Below are 18,334 nucleotides of genomic sequence, written 5' to 3' on the forward strand. Positions count from 1 at the left end.
TAATATAAGGCAGATTGAATGCAGCAAAGAAAGTGTTTGTTTCTCAATTGTGTAAGAAAAAAACAAAACAGATTCGTGTTGCTTTCTTGCCCTCTACAGGCTTAAAGCTAAATCTCATCTGTGCTAAGTGGTAGATAAGCATTCCTGAACAGTTTTGTTGGAAAGGCTTTTGTTGTATGTCACCTCAAGTTTTTTGAAACTAACTGTTAAAGTGAGGGAGTTCTATGCACTGTCTTACCTGCTTTGGTCTGTTTGTATTGTTTTAACTTACAAGCTTGAGCATGAAGAATATCTTACGTTTCTTACCTGCTTTATAGGACTGGCTTCTTTTAAAATTACTGACATGTTAGCTAACTACAATGTGTATGGGTACAAAGTGGATAGAATCTTTTTTCTTCAAAGGAGCTCTGGGAAAATAGTGCATGTATTTGATTTAATGGTCTTTCACATAGACTAAAATATGCAAGTATTCTGTTTTAAAACTGAGCAATAAGAGGAGGAAACTTACGGGGTTTTAATTAGCTTTTTTTTTCTGTTAGGTGTTCTTTCCTTTTCATTCCTTTCATTCACTGCTATCTTAGGTGACTGTTTTCCATTGTAAAGAAGCCCATTGTTACCTGCATCAGTGTAGTATTTGTCTGCTGGCACCTGGTTTTGGATGATTATCAAAACCTAAGTAAATCCTGTTGCATTTCAGAGACACATAAACCCTTTACTTCTCTGTAAATGCTTCCTTAGGTACATAAGTAGAGTGCTGCTATAGAAGGACAAGCAAATCCTTTTCTTTTAAAAGATGGATTAATCTGTGTCTAAAATATGACGAGGACCATTAACTGTTATTGTCTCCGAATGTTGGTGCAGAATTCTTTAAAGATAATTGTAAAACTGATTATAGCAGTATGCGCTTATCTTGGGAGACAAATCTTTTCATTCTCCCCATAGCTTGTGGAAATGCATCTTACAAATAGTAGTTTTCGTGCTAATGAAATTAGAGATGTTTATGAAAAAAGTTAAATTTGAATATTTGGATTTTCTTTGCAGGTCACTGATGAGCTGTTGGAAAAGATAGCATCAAGAAGCCAGAATATTACTGAAATCAATATTTCTGATTGTCGCAATGTATCTGATACAGGAGTATGCATATTAGCAATTAAATGTCCTGGACTCCTGAGATATACTGCCTACAGGTGTAAACAGCTTTCTGACACCTCTATTATAGCAGTTGCCTCTCAGTGCCCTCTTCTCCAGAAAGTGCATGTAGGCAATCAAGACAAACTCACTGATGAAGGCCTAAAGCAGGTAACCATCCATTCCACAAATTTCTTCTGTAACTTTAGTATCTTTCAACCTCTTATCAACCTCTTACCAAGTTCAAAAAGGGACATGGAAGAAAGTACCCTCTTCTAGGATTTAATTAAAATCTCTTCTACTTTAAAATTGGTTTATGGACATATTTTCTTGGTGCAGTAAATGTTCTCTAGAGACTGCACATACTTCTTTTTTTTAAAAAAAATCTGTATATATGCAGGGATTAAGTGATCCCTTTTATAATGAAAGGTCCAGTTTGACATCCTGTACTTCATCTCTGGCTTGTTGAGTTTTCCTGAGCTTAGCTGCTATTTGGAACCAGTGTTTAAATAACTCTTTTTGCATCATGAAAGCCAAAGGTGATTTGAGACCTTTATTTGTTAGGTATACAGGAAGGTTTCATTAACTCTCTGTCATGTTAAAGGAGCATTTAGGGTGAGCTGTGAAGTAGTTATGTTAAATCAAATATGCTGTCAGTGATTTAGCATACAGGCATTGTTAGCTACTTACATATATGCCTAATAAATAGCTTTGTTTTGTTGATTGCAGTTAGAAACTTCATTTTGTCATGTATTTAATTATAATTTTTCTTGTTTGTATATAATACTTACAAAACCTGTAAAGAAAGATAATTTTTAAGGGGGGGGCGGAGAAGCAGAAAGAAATCTTAACTCCCAGCTCTCCCGTTCAGTCAAGTCCTGTTGGTTTTTTAGCTTTATTCTTAAATACTTGCTTTGTTTTCATTAATTGCAGCTGGGTTCAAAATGCAGAGAATTGAAAGACATTCATTTTGGACAATGTTACAAGATCTCTGATGAAGGAATGGTCATTATAGCTAAAGGCTGTCTGAAGTTGCAAAGAATATACATGCAAGAAAACAAATTAGTAAGTACACGTCACGATGGTTTTTTCTTCCACAGCGTTTTCATTGTCAAAGCTTGCTCTTGCTTGTTATGTTTAAAACTTCTGTGTGAATAGCTGTTTTTTGGCAGTGAATTGCTTAAAAATGTTCTCTAGCTGTGCAAATTTGGGTTCTACATAGATAGTTCAGAAGATGACTCAAAGTACAAGTTAAGCTAATGCTATTCCAGATACATATAAACTTTTGGTTTGGACATAACATTCCATGAGTAATTGTTTAGAAGATGCCTGATTTCTGTAGGAAGATGCTTAGTCTGTATGGAATGTTTCTATGTTTCTTTTGTTTATACCAGTACGTTTTTTTACAGTAAAAAGTGCAAACTTACCTAAACTAAAAGATTTTTTGAGGTTGGGTTCTTGATTACAAATAATACACTCTGATAATCTTCACTTGAAGTATGTCACTTTCTCATCAGGCTGCAGTAGAGTACTGTGCCGGTGCTAGTAGAAGGAAGTTGTTGAGGAGTAATAAAACTGTTTTGTGTCCTGATTATAAGCAGTCTCTGAAATGGTGGTTTCTAATGTTGAAAGATGGTCTCTACTAAATGGTATAGTAGAGCACTGGCTTTAATTTTATTTTTTTATTTTTTCTTCCAAGTTAAGTAGAAAAATCGTTGGAAGGTGAGATGTAGGAGATAATGACCAAAACAGAGATCTCAAAATAGTTCAAATGCAGAAAAAATGGTGTGTCCCCTCCTTCTGTATCAAAACAAAATCTTGGGTACTATCAAAATTAGTCCTTGTAGTATTTATTTTAATACATGAAAATCCTTTAATTAAAAAAAAGAAATGAAAGTTCTGTGAGGCCTGGATGGAAAGCATACTCCTGCAAAAATTAACTGGAGAAAGGGAAATTCAAAATATTATTTGTCTTTGAATGAAAGAGGAAAAACTTGTGCATATTCAAGGTTTGCATATTTGTACATGAAAGATTACTTAATTGTACATAAAGGTTATTGTATGTATAAATACCTACATAAGTCATTGGAAAATATGTGGGTAAGGCGTTAATTTGGCCTTCCTTATAGATAAAGTCTTACACTTCTTGCCATTGAAGTTTTCACTCTGTAGTCTGAAATGTAACCTATGAAGTTGAAATTACAATTGTTAGCACTTAAGTTCTGTGCTTTTATTATCTCAAATGTCCTCCATGTTCTCACCTGAAATAAGACATAGGAAGTATCTTCTTGTTTTTACAACAATCAGGAAAGATGTTCTTGCACTTTATTTGATTGCCTGCATTACTGGAAATGTAACATTAATTTTTCATTGGAAATAAGACAAAAATACTTGCCAGTGAATAGGAAACTTCTTTTAATTATTTCATCACTTCTGAAAATTTCTCAAGTGACTTATCAAAACTAACCCTTTGCACAATTTTTGATGACTGTAGGATTTTTTTAATGTTTAATTTTATTTAAAATTACTGCCCAGTCTTAATTTTTCAGGAAAAAATGAACTTGCAGCAAACTTGATTTAGCTTTGTAAAGTCCAAATTCAGCTCCTTAAATCTTGGTCTAGAAATGTAAACATGAAGTAAGTTATAAAGTTGTTATGAACTGCGGGGTATTGAATCATTAGAATAAAATAAAATTTGAATGGTTCCACTAGATGACAAAGCAGCAGAAACTGATGTGCTTTCCCCTTGCTAGGGATAAGAGACTTTCAAATCTTGCTGGAAGTGTAATTTTGTGTGATGAATCAAGACAACTTGTAAGAAGTTCTCATGCAGTTATAAAATAAAAATTTTCACCTTCCAAATTAAAAAAAGAAAAAAAGGAATTGGTTAATACCACAGAGTTAGCTTAAAAGGGAGTAATGGTTGGTGGTAAATGAATATCCACTGTTTGATTTGTGAAATCCTGTGCATTACTTTTTTTGGTTTTAAAACTGCCTTTTAAAATAAAACCACTGTTAGTATTTGCTGTGGTACATCTTACTTCCTACTCTTCTGGTGAAGGTGGTTTGGGGAAATGCGTTGTGTGTGTTTTCAAAATAAGTTAGTATTCATTCCCTGAAGTCAAAATATTCTGTGGCAAGAAAAGTGTTCTTGACATACAAGGTCTTGGTTCGTGTATTTGAAGTTCATAGATTGCCAGTCTGCTATAGGAAGAAGACCCCTTTCCCCCTCCGCCCCACCTTTTTAAACAGCTTCTGTAGCTTCTATGTAAATACTGTAAATGAGGTCTGTTTGTTTTGTATTTTCTTGTTTCTTTCTTTTTCAGAGTTACTCAAAATCATGTGACCATTACAGGCAATTTCTATTAATTTCAAAATGTGTAGTCTGTTATAGATGGTACATGATCACTGGGTTTTCATGTACACTTGTCTCAGACTAATGGATCTTATACTTCAAAAATACATCTGTACAGAGGCAACCAGTAGCTAAATAATGCTTTTGTGAGTGTTACTGTACAGTGAAATGTGGATCAGGCAATGCAGTTCAGTTTCTTCATCTGTTGCTAAGTAACTCCATTATCAGACTGCTGAGCAGAAACAGAGAAAGAAGAATTTATGTTCTGATTGTTTAATACACTAGGCATTTCACAGAAAAACAGACCCCTTCCTTTCTTTGAAATGCTGATTATGTCATGGTAATAAGTGAAAGCTACAAATAATGAACGGGTACAAAGGAAGGAAACAAAGGAGGAAAAAGTTAACATCACAAGGCTAACTTAACAACACAAGGTTGTTGCTTGCGTAACTGTTTATGATTTATGTCTTCTCAAAATATGTTTATTTTTCCTCTGTTCTTTGAATGGAAGAGTAATTTTATGCAGATCCTGTTTTCTGAAGCATACTGGCCAAATTGGGAACCTAGTGAAAGAAAAAAAAATAAAATTGCAGGAGTTACGAAATGTGCCAGTATGTTGAGTTGTCTTTCCTTATCTGTCCCCAAGCAGTCTGATACAATCAGTCTCACAGAAATTCAGTGTAAATGGAGGAACAGATTGTAGCTCTGTCTAGACAAAACTAGGAAATTTCCTACCTTCTTGGTTGAGTTTAGTTGGACTTCTTATTTTATGGTCATAGCTAGAATTAAATGCTATAACTTTCATGTTTGCCTCATATGAATGATTAATGTGAATGAAGCTGGTGGAAGATGAATTGGTTAATTTCACTGTTAACTTTCTGCCAACCCCTTTTTTGTCCTTCTATCCCAGATAGACAGTACATAGCTTCAGCTGCAAAATCAGAGAACTGCTCAATGCTAACTCACTGAGACACGGAGTGGGGCTGTACTTAACCAGAATTGTCAAGGAAAATTAACACTTTTCATTGCAGCCTTCCCTAGAAGAATGGAGCCCTAAGAGATTTTAAAGGTTTTGCAACTTCTTCGTAGAGAGATGCAGAACAAGTTTGTGACTACAGTGCACTCAAAGGGAAGGATTGCCCCCAGAAGCAATTCTGTACGAGCAGTGCATAAAGTCTTCATTTTCTCATGATGAATAGAGTTGATCTAGATTTGGGAGCTCATTTTAGAGCTGGGAAAAACCTTCTCCACTCAACTATGTTGATTTTACACACTAAATGATTTTTTATTGCCTTTTCTTAACTGAGTGACTTAATGGCTAATAATACAATGGTTGCTGAAACTTAGGAGGTGGGAGTTAGATTTGTACCTCCTTATTCCACCCAGTGTCTGTGTTTCATGGTGAATTATGTGTGGATGGGGAGAAGGAGCTTCTAAAGATGAAGAGAGATGGAGTTAGATACCGTAAACAGGATGACAGCAGTCCTACCTCTAAACTTTCTTTCCTTCTTCTCTTTTCTCTTTTTCAAGCTTGTTTAGGGGTGGATGGGAGATGATACTGCAGCTAAGCTACTACAGTTGGAATGATGGCAGCATTTCTCCCTTTCCAATAAAATGATCTGGTGAAGTAGGTAACTTAAAGACAAATAATTTGTCTGATGGTTCCCACATACGTTCATTAAGATGGTTATGGTCTAACTTGACCATGTTTCTAGTTCCTTGTTTGTCTTTTGACCCTGTCCAGGGACAGAATCTACTGTGAGTGGAAGACATTTCAAGATAATCAAATTTTGGTCCAACTAGTGGTGTGTTTGCTAACCTTTTTTTCATGCTCGATATGTGAGAACACTTTCACAGTAAATATTTTACAGATGACTATTTAATAGTGTTTTTAAAGATGAGTATTCTGTTACTTTGCAGTTTGTAGCAGATAACAGAGTAGAAATTTGTAACGCTACATTTGATAGAAACTGTAATGCTTAAGATATGTGAATAATATACTTTTTTAGTTGCAGTAGAGAATTAAGATAGACTAAAACAAGCACTTCAGTTTTATGTCAGTTAAATACTTAACATACCCTTTTAAAAGATTGACTGCAATCAAGCTAGTATGAAAATCTATAGAACAAATTAAACTTAATTTTCTTGTTTCCTGAATAATCACAACATAGTGTAATCTGATTTATTTATCCTTATGTTTTACTGAGAGATTCCCCACCCTCTGCTTTTTTTGACTTTTTAGGAAGCAGTTCTCTTTCTTCTTTGTACATGTCACCTACAGAGCACTTACTTCAGCAGTGTGCCCTGTGCATGACACAGGGCAAATGTGGAGAGGAGAGAGTACTTTGCTTTGAGTTTAGTCCAGGCAAATTGTTTGAGGAGAAAAGTCAGTATTATGAGGCACGTAACCTGCACGTCATTTGATGATGTGAACTACTTAAGTTTAGAATATATAGAAATACTTACTTTTTCACTGGTAACAAGTAAATGAAAAAGACTTTTTGGGAAAAATATGCCTTAAGAGTGTGATTTTCCTGCCCTTCCTGCCCTCCCCTCAACATATTACATATGCTATTTCAATTTTTACACATAATTACTTAAAACTGTTCTACTTGGAGAAATTTCAGAAAAAGGAACCTTTTCCCATGCTGCTTTGTGAATACTTTCCCAAAATACTAACTACCTTCATTGTTTTGAGTTTTGGAAAGAACTGTAGTTGTTCCAGACTTTTCCCCTTCAATTATTTTATTTTTTTATTAAAAACTGATGTTCTCCAGGAGAGTGTTGCTGGTTTTCTTTGTAGACACAGAGCTCACGTATAGGACTAATTACTTGCTAAACATATGCATATGTATTAAGTATGATACCAACACTGAGATTGATTTCTCTACTGTATATCATAGCTTTGGACAATGATGCTTCATCTTTTGCCATGTATTAAATTAGAGCTTTCTAAAGCAAAATCTCCTTACAGTTGACACTGTTGGTAGTGTTCACTAGTAATGATAAAGCCCCTCTTGTATTTTAGTTTGTCAGACATGTTATATATGCACCAAGACCTACTAATGTGCCATAAAAATAAGTGTTCACTGCTGTAAAGATGCATTGAATAACTATATTGGAACTAAACTGAGATAACGGGAAAACATGCTTTCATAAGGACTGTTTGAGACATCTGTTCAATATTAAAAGCCATATCGGAAAGTTAGTCTTTCAGTTGCCCTTTTGAAATATTCACTTTGTTTGGTTTTACAACAAAATAAAATGGTTCGATCATTTTTTTAGAAATCAACCTGATAAAACCTTATTTCTCAGAGTTTGATAATCTTTTTGTTTTTTGTGTTTAGAACTGTTATGGTTTGACTCGGGCAGTTTCTGTGATACTGTTCTTAAGGTAAAACATTCATGCCGAGTTTGATGTTAATAGGGAAAAAAAAAAAGTGAAGATTGTGTGCTAGTGCACACGTATGTATTTGCTGTAAAGGCATCTGAACCAGTATGCAGGTGTCAGGCTTTTATTTTCTATAGAAATGTTTCTGTAAGTAGTCTGGCAATAAATACAATACTCGTCGTCACCCTTAGGTGGCAGTATTGACTTTGCAGTAGTAACAGGTCTTTGAGTCCTTGCTATAGTGAATTACCCATATACAGCAGATAGCTTCTGAGTATTGTGCTGGTTCCACAGATCCTGTTTTCGGTTCAGCTGCCAGGATTGCTGTCTAAGTAGTTCTTAAATGTCTCAGACTGTTAGTATAACAAAGCCGACTTAACTAAATAGTGTTTGACTTTTGCAGTGTAGTTATGTATATTCTTATTGAAGTATTTGAAGAGGTTTGCTTTGTGTAGTTCATTAATTAGTTAGCAAAGAGGAAGGAGAAAACTGATAGAATTTTGCAATTGTGAATATTTTATGTTCTTTTAAAATAGAATGAGTTCGAAGAACATACAATGGAAATGTGTGTATCTTGGAACAAGTTGCCAGGAGAGGTGGTAGATGCCCCATCCCTGGAAACATTCAAGGCCAGGCTGGATGAAGCTCTGAGCAGCCTGATCTAGTTGAGTCTGCCCCTACTCATTGAAGGGGAGCTGGACTAGATGACCTTTAAAGGTCCCTTCAAACCCAAACTATTATATGATTTTATGATCTATACTAGATACTGAGTATAAAGTGAATGAGTTGAAACTAACTGCTACTGGAGATCCTGAGCGAAACCTTGGAGAAAACCAACTATTGTTCCTTGATTTACTTTTTACCCCTTCCTAGATAAGACCACCTTCTGCGATGATAATGCAGTTTTGAACTTGTGGCTTCTTAAATGCCAAAGATTTGTCTTCTGGGGTTGCATATTTAGGAATGCAACAGAGGAAACTTTGCAAATTATTTTGTGTGTACTCTTGTTTAATAGTGTGGATTTTCTTACTTCCTACATTCATTTTATTTCTTAATAGTGTAAAACAAAAGTACTTGAAGTGTTTCACTCTTCAATTATATTTCAAAGGTAACTGTCAGAGGGGCAGAGGGTTAAGCCCTTGATGCCAGATATATTAGGAGCTCCTTAAAGTAATAGTTTTCAGCTTAATGCTTAACTTTTTGGGTTTTAAATGCAATACCTTAAGTTGTACTGAATATATTTTTCTATGTTGCATCTTTCAAAAGACATCTCTGCAGGACATTTTACTCAAAAGTTGCAGGGTGTGGGTTTTTGGGTTTTTTTATTGTTTGTTTTTCATCTTTTTATATGATTTCTGTCCCCCATCTTCCCTCCTCCAAATATTTGTCTTCAGTTGGGAAACCTTGTATTTAAACAGGTGAAAGAAAACTTCTTTTTAACATAAATTCAATGTTTGTGAAACTCTTTAGACTGGCAGCATTGGAAACTGAAGTCCCCTTTTTGTCCACTGAGCAGGAACAACATGAGTGGGAGCAGCCCCACCAAAGTGCTGCAAACCCTGATCTAGAGGCAGACCTCTAGCAAGGGTTAAGAGGCTTGTTCAGTCTCCATGCTCACTCAGTCATTCCTGGAGTACCCATTTGTGATAGTGGATAGATACCGACATCACAAAATCACCAGGAACTGGACTGAAAGTACAGTCATAAAAAACTACCAACCATCTGTCAAATGATTTAACTTCACAGACCTGGGCCACTGGTAGAAGTGAATGGCTCCATGTCCCATTACCAATTCCCTGAATTGTCTCTTTATAAATACTCGTGCAGCTTCTTTATACCATAAGGAAACAAGATGTGCGTATAGACACTAATTTTCTTGTAAAGCTAGTTGTATACCCCTTTCAAATGCCTGACTGTACATGTAAATACTCTGGCATAATAATAAGGCCAGCTATATGGTTTCACTATGCCGTGCTCTTTTTCTCTTTTATTTTTGAAACAAGTACTGCATCTTTGAGCTTTTTAATCAACTGTTTTATGTTGTGAGTTGACTTGTCATGTACAGTGTGTGTGTGTGTATACATACATTTTAAAAGCAACTAAGAACTGGAGTTGTAATCTGTATTGTTGCATTACTTAGATTTTTTGACTCTTGTTGACCTTACCTACTCTCCAGTTTAAAGAACTTATATTTTTTATATTGATGTGAAATTAGGTATTATACCACTTAAAATAATTCTTTAAGCTGTAATTTGTTACCACTTTTTATGAATATTTTATGTATAAAAATGCATACTACATACATTAACGTAATAACAAAGTACTGAGGGATGGAATAAAATAGTGGAAAAGTGGCTGTAGCAGAACTTTTTTCAAGTTTTTGGTCAAAGTTATAAAATTATTATTAATTTGATATTGCAGGTGATATATTTTGCATACAATTTTAGAAGACATTAAATAAATTTATTGATACATTCAAGGGATGTCTGCTAATGCCTGTGCATTAACGACTGGCATGTTAGTGAACTTGTACATCAAACTTACAAAGTACTGTAATGAATAATATTCTCAGTATTGAGGATCATGTACTAAAAATCCAGATGGATGGAGGCAACCTACAAGCAAATTGCAGCAAGGTAGGAGTTTTAAATATAAGTCAGTTTTCCTGCTTTCTGTATAGTTATTGAAAAAGCCATTGTATATTGTAATTGAAATACATACCAAGGGCAACAGCAGTACAGAAATTAGTAGTATTTGTAGGGTATTTCTGTATTTCTAGAGCATGCAGTGTTTTGTTTTTATTACGTGCTCAGATTGCAAATAGAAAGTTCAAATGTAATTAGTAGTCAACTCAGAAGATGCCTGTACAGTTTCTTTACTGTTGTAGTATTATGTCTAATTTGACCTGTTAGTAAGTAAAAGCAAATTAATAGAAATTTGCAATAGCACACTGCCTTCCAAAGAGGCTTTTACTGAAGCTATAAAACCTCTGTAATAATATGTAACTGCTACATTGAAAAAGATGTATACAGTGAAATTATTTTTTTTCCTCTGAATTACAGTAATTAATAAATCTTACAAGAAAATTAATGCTTCAATCTGCTTACTGAAATGATGAATTGATACTGAACTAAGCACAATGTTTAAGTTTGATTATGTTGGGTAGATTTATATAAATTTTAATGGACATAATAGATCTTGAATTAAACTAGCATGTATGCACTTGTTTGGAGGTGGTTTTTGAGGTTTTTTTGGTGGGTTTTTGTGATTTTTTGGCTTTTGTTGTTGAACAGGTTAGTTGAGCTTTTAATCTAATTTTAAAACTTGGTGACCAGAGATTTGTAGGTGGATATGGAGCCTTTTTGATTATTTGAAATATCCATATATAATTACCATTTAGGTCAATGCTCCAAGTATTATTGCACTACTTTAAACAGAATTCCATGCTACTAGAGTGAAAAATCTTTTCACTAGAGTGTGTGTTTTAATAGAATGTGTGCCGCTAGATAGTAAAATTGCCTAAATTGCATTGTAACAAAGATCTTCAATTTCTGTAGGGTTTTTTTGAGGGGGGTGGGGTGGGGGGGTGGGTTGGTTTTGTTTTTTTTTAATCTAGTGATATCTTGTGGCAAAGAGACCACTGGCTGTCGTGGTTTGTACTCGGCTGGTAGCCAATCACCATGTGGCCAGTCGTTTACTTCCCCCCTCCCCACCAAAACTGACCATAGGAATGATTTTGTGAGTGTACTGGTTTTGGCTGGGATAGAGTTAAATTTCGTCCTAGTAGCTCATATGGTGCTACGTTTTGGATTTGTGACCAGAAGAGTGTTGATAACTGAGCACTGCTTACACAGTGTAAAGCCCTTACCTGCTTCTCACACCACCCCACCAGTGAGTAGGCTGGGGGTGCACAAGAATTTGATGGGGACACAGCTGGGACACCTGACCCCAACTGACCAGAGGGACTTGCCATACCATACAGTGTCATGCTCTGCAGTAAAACTGGGGGAAGGAGGAAGGGGGGATATTCAGAGTTACAAAGTTTGTCTTCCCAAGTAATAGTGTGATGGAGCCCAGCTTTCCTGGAGATGTCTGAACACCTGCCTGCTGATCAGAAGGAGTGAATGAATTCATTATTTTGCTTTGCTTACATGTTCAGCTTTTGCTTTACCTATTAAACTGTCTTTATCTCAATTCTTGAGTTTTCTCACCGTTACCCTTCTGATTCTCTTCCCCCATCCCACTGGGGGCTCTGTTGGGCTGAGCTGCTTGCTGAAGTTAAACCACAACAGTGGAAAAGATTGTGCTGGTGTTCCATTTCTTACCAGTTTGGTAAATTTATAAGAATGGTTTAAGAATATTTTCTGTCTAAACTATGAAAATGCAAATTAGAAAAAAATCTGAGTTGCAAAATTGTGGTGAAAAAGATCAAATGTGAATGGGAAGTATTTATTTTTTAATACTTTTCTGCTTAAACATAGAGAAAACATCTAAGCTGTGTATAAGCTAAAATGGAAAACATTTTGAAGGATGAACAAAATATGGTCTGTACTGTTAGTATTATCTAACTAGTACTTAAATGTTGTATGACAATGTGAGTATTTGGAGAGCTAATCTATATGAGAAATAAGAGTTAAGTTTGTTTCTTTTAGGCTTCAGAGTGGTCAATAGAAAATGAAACAAACGTGTCAATGAATGATCTGAAATGATTTGGTAAGGGTTAAAAAAAAAAAAAAAAAAAAGGCTAGCTAACTTGTATAACTTGATATTCCAGCTCTTAAGAGACGAATGCTATGTAGGGCAGAAGAGTATCTGTGAGCTCACTAGCTAGCTGCTTGTATGCCATTTGTGAAAAACAATGACAAGCTATGGCTAAGTTCCGCAAAACGGCATTTGTTGCAAGGAGTGAGTTCCACTGCATGCTTCCATTTTCTTCCCATACACCATCTCCACTGTTCTGACCTGAGTGATCTCAACCTGTGGAGTGAGGGTGGTTAAAAATGAGTACTTCTCTCCTGGGTTGATAAGCTGAGTTTACTGTGCAGTAAGCTTGAGAAGGTAATAGGTCTGTCAAGCATCATGGATAATGTAAGGGCAGGAGCATGCTTGAGGGTAAGAAGGAGTGAGCAGCTGTGAACTGTTAAGATACCTTTACTGTTTCATTAAACAATACTATGAATTTTGGGAACTTCCCCATGCTAAAAAAAAAAGTAAGGTTCTCACAAAGTATTTTCCTCCCCCCCCCAAAAGAAAAAAATATAGTTTTTGTTAAATGTAAGCCAGTGGGCCTGCTTTGATGTGAGTGTGCAGCGGCAACTGCAGTTTTCCAGACGTCTTCCTCAGACTGTTTCAAAGGATTACATTTTTACAGTGACAATCACACAGTGAGACAGTGCTGCTGCTTAAAGGCGTAGCTGTGCCTCTGCTGTTGTCTCCCTTATTAACACAAATGTCACGTGCCCAAAGGATGTGTTTCTAGACCTGTTGTGTTTGGAGACGTTACACTTCTGTTGCTCTGTCATTTTTGGACCAGAGGTAGTAGGGTTAGCTAGTTTACTGCAGTAGTTTGCAGCAAGAATGTAGTTGTTACAGACGAGGTGTTTACTTTGTACAGAATGTCAAATTTGCACCTCTTTGCATCTGTGTTATTCTCTTTTGTTGTATTTCCAAATCTGTTCACATTTGGAGACGTTTTATAGTTTTGAAAATACATTATTGTAAAAGCAGTTTTATAGTTTTGTTTAAAATCATCTTAATGCTTTTTAATACTTTATTTGATTTACTCTTTAAAATATGTGAAAGCTAAAGTTTTCTGTTGCACTGAAGCTGGCTCATTTTTTTGTGGCAAAGTAATACCTGTTAATCTTGTGCAGCCTCTTGAAAAGTACTAAGGACTACTTAAATATATAGAGAATAATATACTGTACAGTATAACACGAGTAAGAGATTTTTGACTGTATTCTTGAAATTGGATGATTTCAACACATACTAAATAAATCTGTTTAAATGTAGTTGTTATTTCATGAAAATGTGAATTTCTAGAATGAAATAGTGGTTGAGAATTTCAGTGGGTTTAGCTATTTCTGAAAATACATAATGGCGGATACTTCAGAACTGCTGTGTTTTATAGATTTCAGAACTGCTGTATGTAGTAGCATTTTCTTTTGGGTTTAGTACTGCCCGGTACACCTCAGAATATCTTAGAAGATTTCTTCTTCCTATAGGAATCATTCTTCTGCTAATATCTTGTTTTTCTTTTTTTAAATGTCTCTTAGCACTGTGCAGTCTGAAAAACACTATACTGTTCCTGTTGCTCATAGATGATAGTTTCTTCAGATTTTTGAAGTATTTGCAGCAGAATTTCAATAACAAGTGAGTACTGCAGTGCATTTAATGAGATAAAAGTAGTATGTGTTCGGGCTAAAGTTGTTTACAGTATGTACATCTTGTAGATGTTCTTTGCCTTTTTTTTAATAGAAGTTTTATCTCACTTAGGGATGGTGTTGCAAATAAACTATCATGGAAGGGTTGCTACACCTGATCTCTTGTTTTGTCAGTTGTGATACTAGGCCTCAGTGAAATGATGTGAAACTTACGGAACTTCAGTGGCTGTAGAGATAAGTGGTTGATTTTTTTTCTTGCTGTAAGGAAAGAAATCTGGACAGTGGATTTTAAACTTAAATGATACTACTTGGATACTTATGCGATTACACAAACTGAAAACAAAGAACATGATAAATCTTTGGAGAAGTAATTCTTTTGACACAAGGTAACAAAGTTCTTGTGATTATATCTGGTACAGCTGTGATGCCCTGTGATGCCCCCCCTTTACCCACCTCCCTCATGTGCCTCATTTCTGTTGTGGGTGGAGTTAACTGGAAATTCAAACATTTTTTGACTCTGTCCAGACAGTTCAGATAACATGGCAATAGCTTACTCGTTGCTTTCATGCAGGTGACAGTTTAGCTGCATTACTATGTGGACCCATTAAAGGACTGGGTAACATACACACACCTAGACAGTTGTTTTCCTCTCCTTTAAAGCGCTGTCTTCTTGGACTGAAAATAATTATATAAACAAAAGATTGGCATGGTGAAATACTGCTGTTTTAGTTTATTTTTTTGCTGCTTTGCATGAAAGTAGCCATTCACTCAGCGGTATCTTGGACTGTAAGAATAGGTCTAATATATCTGTGAATCTACACCTTACTTCCCTAAAATAAAACTTGGATGAGGTAATGCAAAAAGTTGCTATGTTGTTTATCTTTTATGCTAACTTGGGATTTGCTAGTAATTTGATCCTATGAAGGTGGTGATAGTACAGTTTGTATATCGAATTAGACACAAGTAGAAGGTTGAGACAAATACTTTAAGCTGTTCTCAAACTGCAGATATTTTTAAGGGAAATGCCAAGTACATTTTAAGTAGGTGTTATAACAAGGAGTAACTAAATCTGGATACCAATTTTGACTATTTTTGTCAATTTTAAACTATTTACTTAGTAATGCATTAAAAAGTGTTATCGAGTGACACTAATTTCTTGATTCAAGTGTAGATATTTTTTCATCTGCAGAACAATTTCTACCTTTCATTTAATATTTGCTTTTAAGTTTGAAGATTAACGAGGTAATAGGAAGTACTACAGCATATTAAAGGTAGTAAATGTACATTAAAAACAGTTGAAAACTTGGTGTTTGTGGTAGTATAAGCATTTTTGATCTGCAGAGTATCTCTCTTGATTGCAGTTAGTTTACATTCAGGTGCTACTAGCTGTGCAGAAATTTTTGTAGCATAGTATAAATACAAATGATCCACCATTTTTAGCACATTATTTGAGGAACAAGAATTCAAATATTTCATTCTATAGTATTATTTGGTTTATATTTTTACAGAACATTTGCAAGCAAAAATGTAATATTTTTGTCCAGTAGTTCAAAAAGAAATCTTAATAGATTCTTCTTGAATTAAACATGCTTTATACCTTTTAACAGCCGATATTTGTAGGAAAAAAGTAAGAACTCTGTATGAATGTCCACTTGGGAAACCTTAAAATTTAGGTTTTCTGTACCAATTAGCAGGGGAGACCACCACAGTATAAAGGATGTGCTTTTGCTGTTTTATTGTCCTCTGAAAAATACAGCTTGCCTGTGTTCAGGCCAAGATTTGAGAAGAAACTGACTTATGTTATTTTCTGCCTATACATACTATATGTTAAAGATAATTTTGAGATGGGTTACTTAGCTAAATGTATATAGAGCAATGTGATGTGACAATGGCCCAATATGAACATTTTCTGTTTAGAGTCTGAAAAGTTTTTTTAGGGCTACCTGAAATTTCTTGCCCTAGGTGTTAGGATCTGCTGTAGTGTAGGATCAAGTAAAAGCAGGTAATTTTGGTTTTGTGTTGTCGGTTTATTTTTCCTCGTCTATGTTTTGTAACTTTGTGGGTTTATGTGAAGAACATGGAAAAATGAGGGAACTGTGAGGCTCTTGACTCTCTCTCATATAGAAAATGGATGGAACAGTTTAAAAAGAGGTCCCACTCCTGTTCTCTGAGAGGATTTCCATCCCTGTAGCAAAAGTTAGTGGAGGGAATGTGGTGAAGAACAGACTAGAGCAGTACCATAAAACTCTATTATATTTTTTTTTTTTTTTTTTGGCAGCTTTAACTAATATGCCAAGCTTTTGTGCTGGAAAAATTAAGAATAAAGTTGCTTGGTGGTGGGTTTTGGGTAGGATTTTTGTTTCTTTGTTTGTTTGTTTGTGGGTTTGCGGTTGGGATTTTCTGTTGGTTTTGTGTTTTGTTTCTTTTTTTAATGATCAAGCGGAGAATATAGCCTGGGCATTAAAAAGAGTAACAAAAGTTCTGGGAAAGCCTTGCTGGTCAAGTCCTCAAGATGAATAAACTACACTTGCTTTCCCAGAAGACATACATTCTGTGATGTTGTAAAGAGTCTTTATAAGTGGTGCTCTAAACTTCATTGCTACTTTTTTTTTTTTTTTTTTTCCCCATGGATCCTCTTAAAGTTGAGACTAGGCCTAATAAGAACATCGGTCAGTTGTCTTATAAGTGACACTGCTTTCCAAACATATCCAGTCTTGCAACCTGTTACAGCTTTTCTTTGGTGGAAAAGAGTGGGAAGTGGTGATCAAATTCCCCCCAACTAACTGTTGTTTGTTGGGTTTTTTTTTTTTGCATTTTTTGGAACATGTTTAAGTCATCAGTGTTATTAGTATTATTTCTGAGAGTAAATGCAAGCTACTTTTATCACAGAGGATTACTAATTCCTACTCCTCATGATATTGTCTTAAAAAAAAAAAACCAAAACAAACCAAAGTAATATATGGATGTGAAATAAAAGGTGTAGATTATAAGGATCGGACTAGGTTGGGAAAAATCATTCTTGAACATGTTCCATGGTGTAAAGGGGGGCAGAAATCACATCTTAAAAGATTGAGTCTGCTAATAGGAATATGAAAAATGGTTTTGGATTCATCTTGAAGAGTGAAATCTCAGCTATACAGCACAATGTGAAAAATTAAATCACTGCTGAGCTGGAGTGGTTTTGCCATGGGTAGACTTCTACCATATAGATTGTGGGTATAAATTGACATAGATACTTTATTTTTGTGTTTCATGCTATACCACAAGCGTATTTTCTGAGTGTTTACCAATGGATTTCAGTTATACCAAACTGTCTTTAAAAAAAGACAAATGTGTTAAGTAGAGTAAAGGCTAAGAACTGGCTAGTAGACAGGTACCCCTCAGTAATAGTACCTCATTTATAACTTTGGGAACTTCTAACTTAATTTACACATACTGTGATGTCTTGATGAAGTCCAATCTATTACATTAACACTGTGATTTTTATCAAGTAAACCAAAAATTTATTAGTCAGTTTTCAAACTATTTCTCTGTGAATTTATGAGCCAGCAGGCACCAAAATCATTCTTAGACTTTTTCTATGTGAATTACACAGTGAAGCTTTAAGTTACTCACTATCCGGTAGCTGCTATTTGTACAGTTCTTGAATTACTGTTGGAATTGAAGGCATTTTGTCATGCAGTATTAATGTTGTTGCTTACTTTTCTTCTTCTAAATACAAACTTAATATTATGTAAATAATTTCAGTATCAATTTTATAAAATGCTTAGGTTTGCTATTTTAAAATTTACTTGGTTGAAGTAAATGGTATGCATCTGTATAGGGTGAAAACTTTGCTATGTCAAAATTATGGTTTTGTTTGGTTTGTTTGGGTGGGGGGTTTTGTGGGTTTTTGTTGGTTTTGTGTTTTTTTTTTTTAAAGGCCCAACATACAACATTATTTGGTGACTCTCATGAGTCATTGCCAATGTGTGAGTTCTTCTGATGGATTGAGGCTGACAGTTCCTGTTACTTTGAATGTGTTTTTTCTGACTGCTGTGGACTGCTTGCTGTAGGGGCCGAAAGGAAGATTTTCCT

General features: G+C 35.1%; 1 protein-coding gene across 11 annotated transcripts in view; it reads left to right on the forward strand.

The window, feature by feature from the left end:
- Window positions 1-18,334, forward strand: part of FBXL17 (F-box and leucine rich repeat protein 17) — a 315,193-nt gene that overhangs the window by 17,188 nt on the left and 279,671 nt on the right. For all 11 annotated transcript variants that reach the window (XR_012627033.1, XM_074855755.1, XM_074855757.1 and 8 more), the window contains exons 3-4: window positions 1,042-1,299; window positions 2,062-2,193. Coding sequence is in view for 10 of the 11 variants with exons in the window: in XM_074855755.1 (XP_074711856.1) it covers window positions 1,042-1,299; window positions 2,062-2,193 (390 nt within the window). In the remaining variant the exon portion in view is untranslated. The remainder of the gene's footprint in view (window positions 1-1,041; window positions 1,300-2,061; window positions 2,194-18,334) is intronic.

The sequence above is a fragment of the Strix uralensis genome, chromosome Z (genome assembly GCF_047716275.1).
Source record: "Strix uralensis isolate ZFMK-TIS-50842 chromosome Z, bStrUra1, whole genome shotgun sequence".
NCBI classification, from domain to species: Eukaryota; Metazoa; Chordata; class Aves; order Strigiformes; family Strigidae; genus Strix; species Strix uralensis.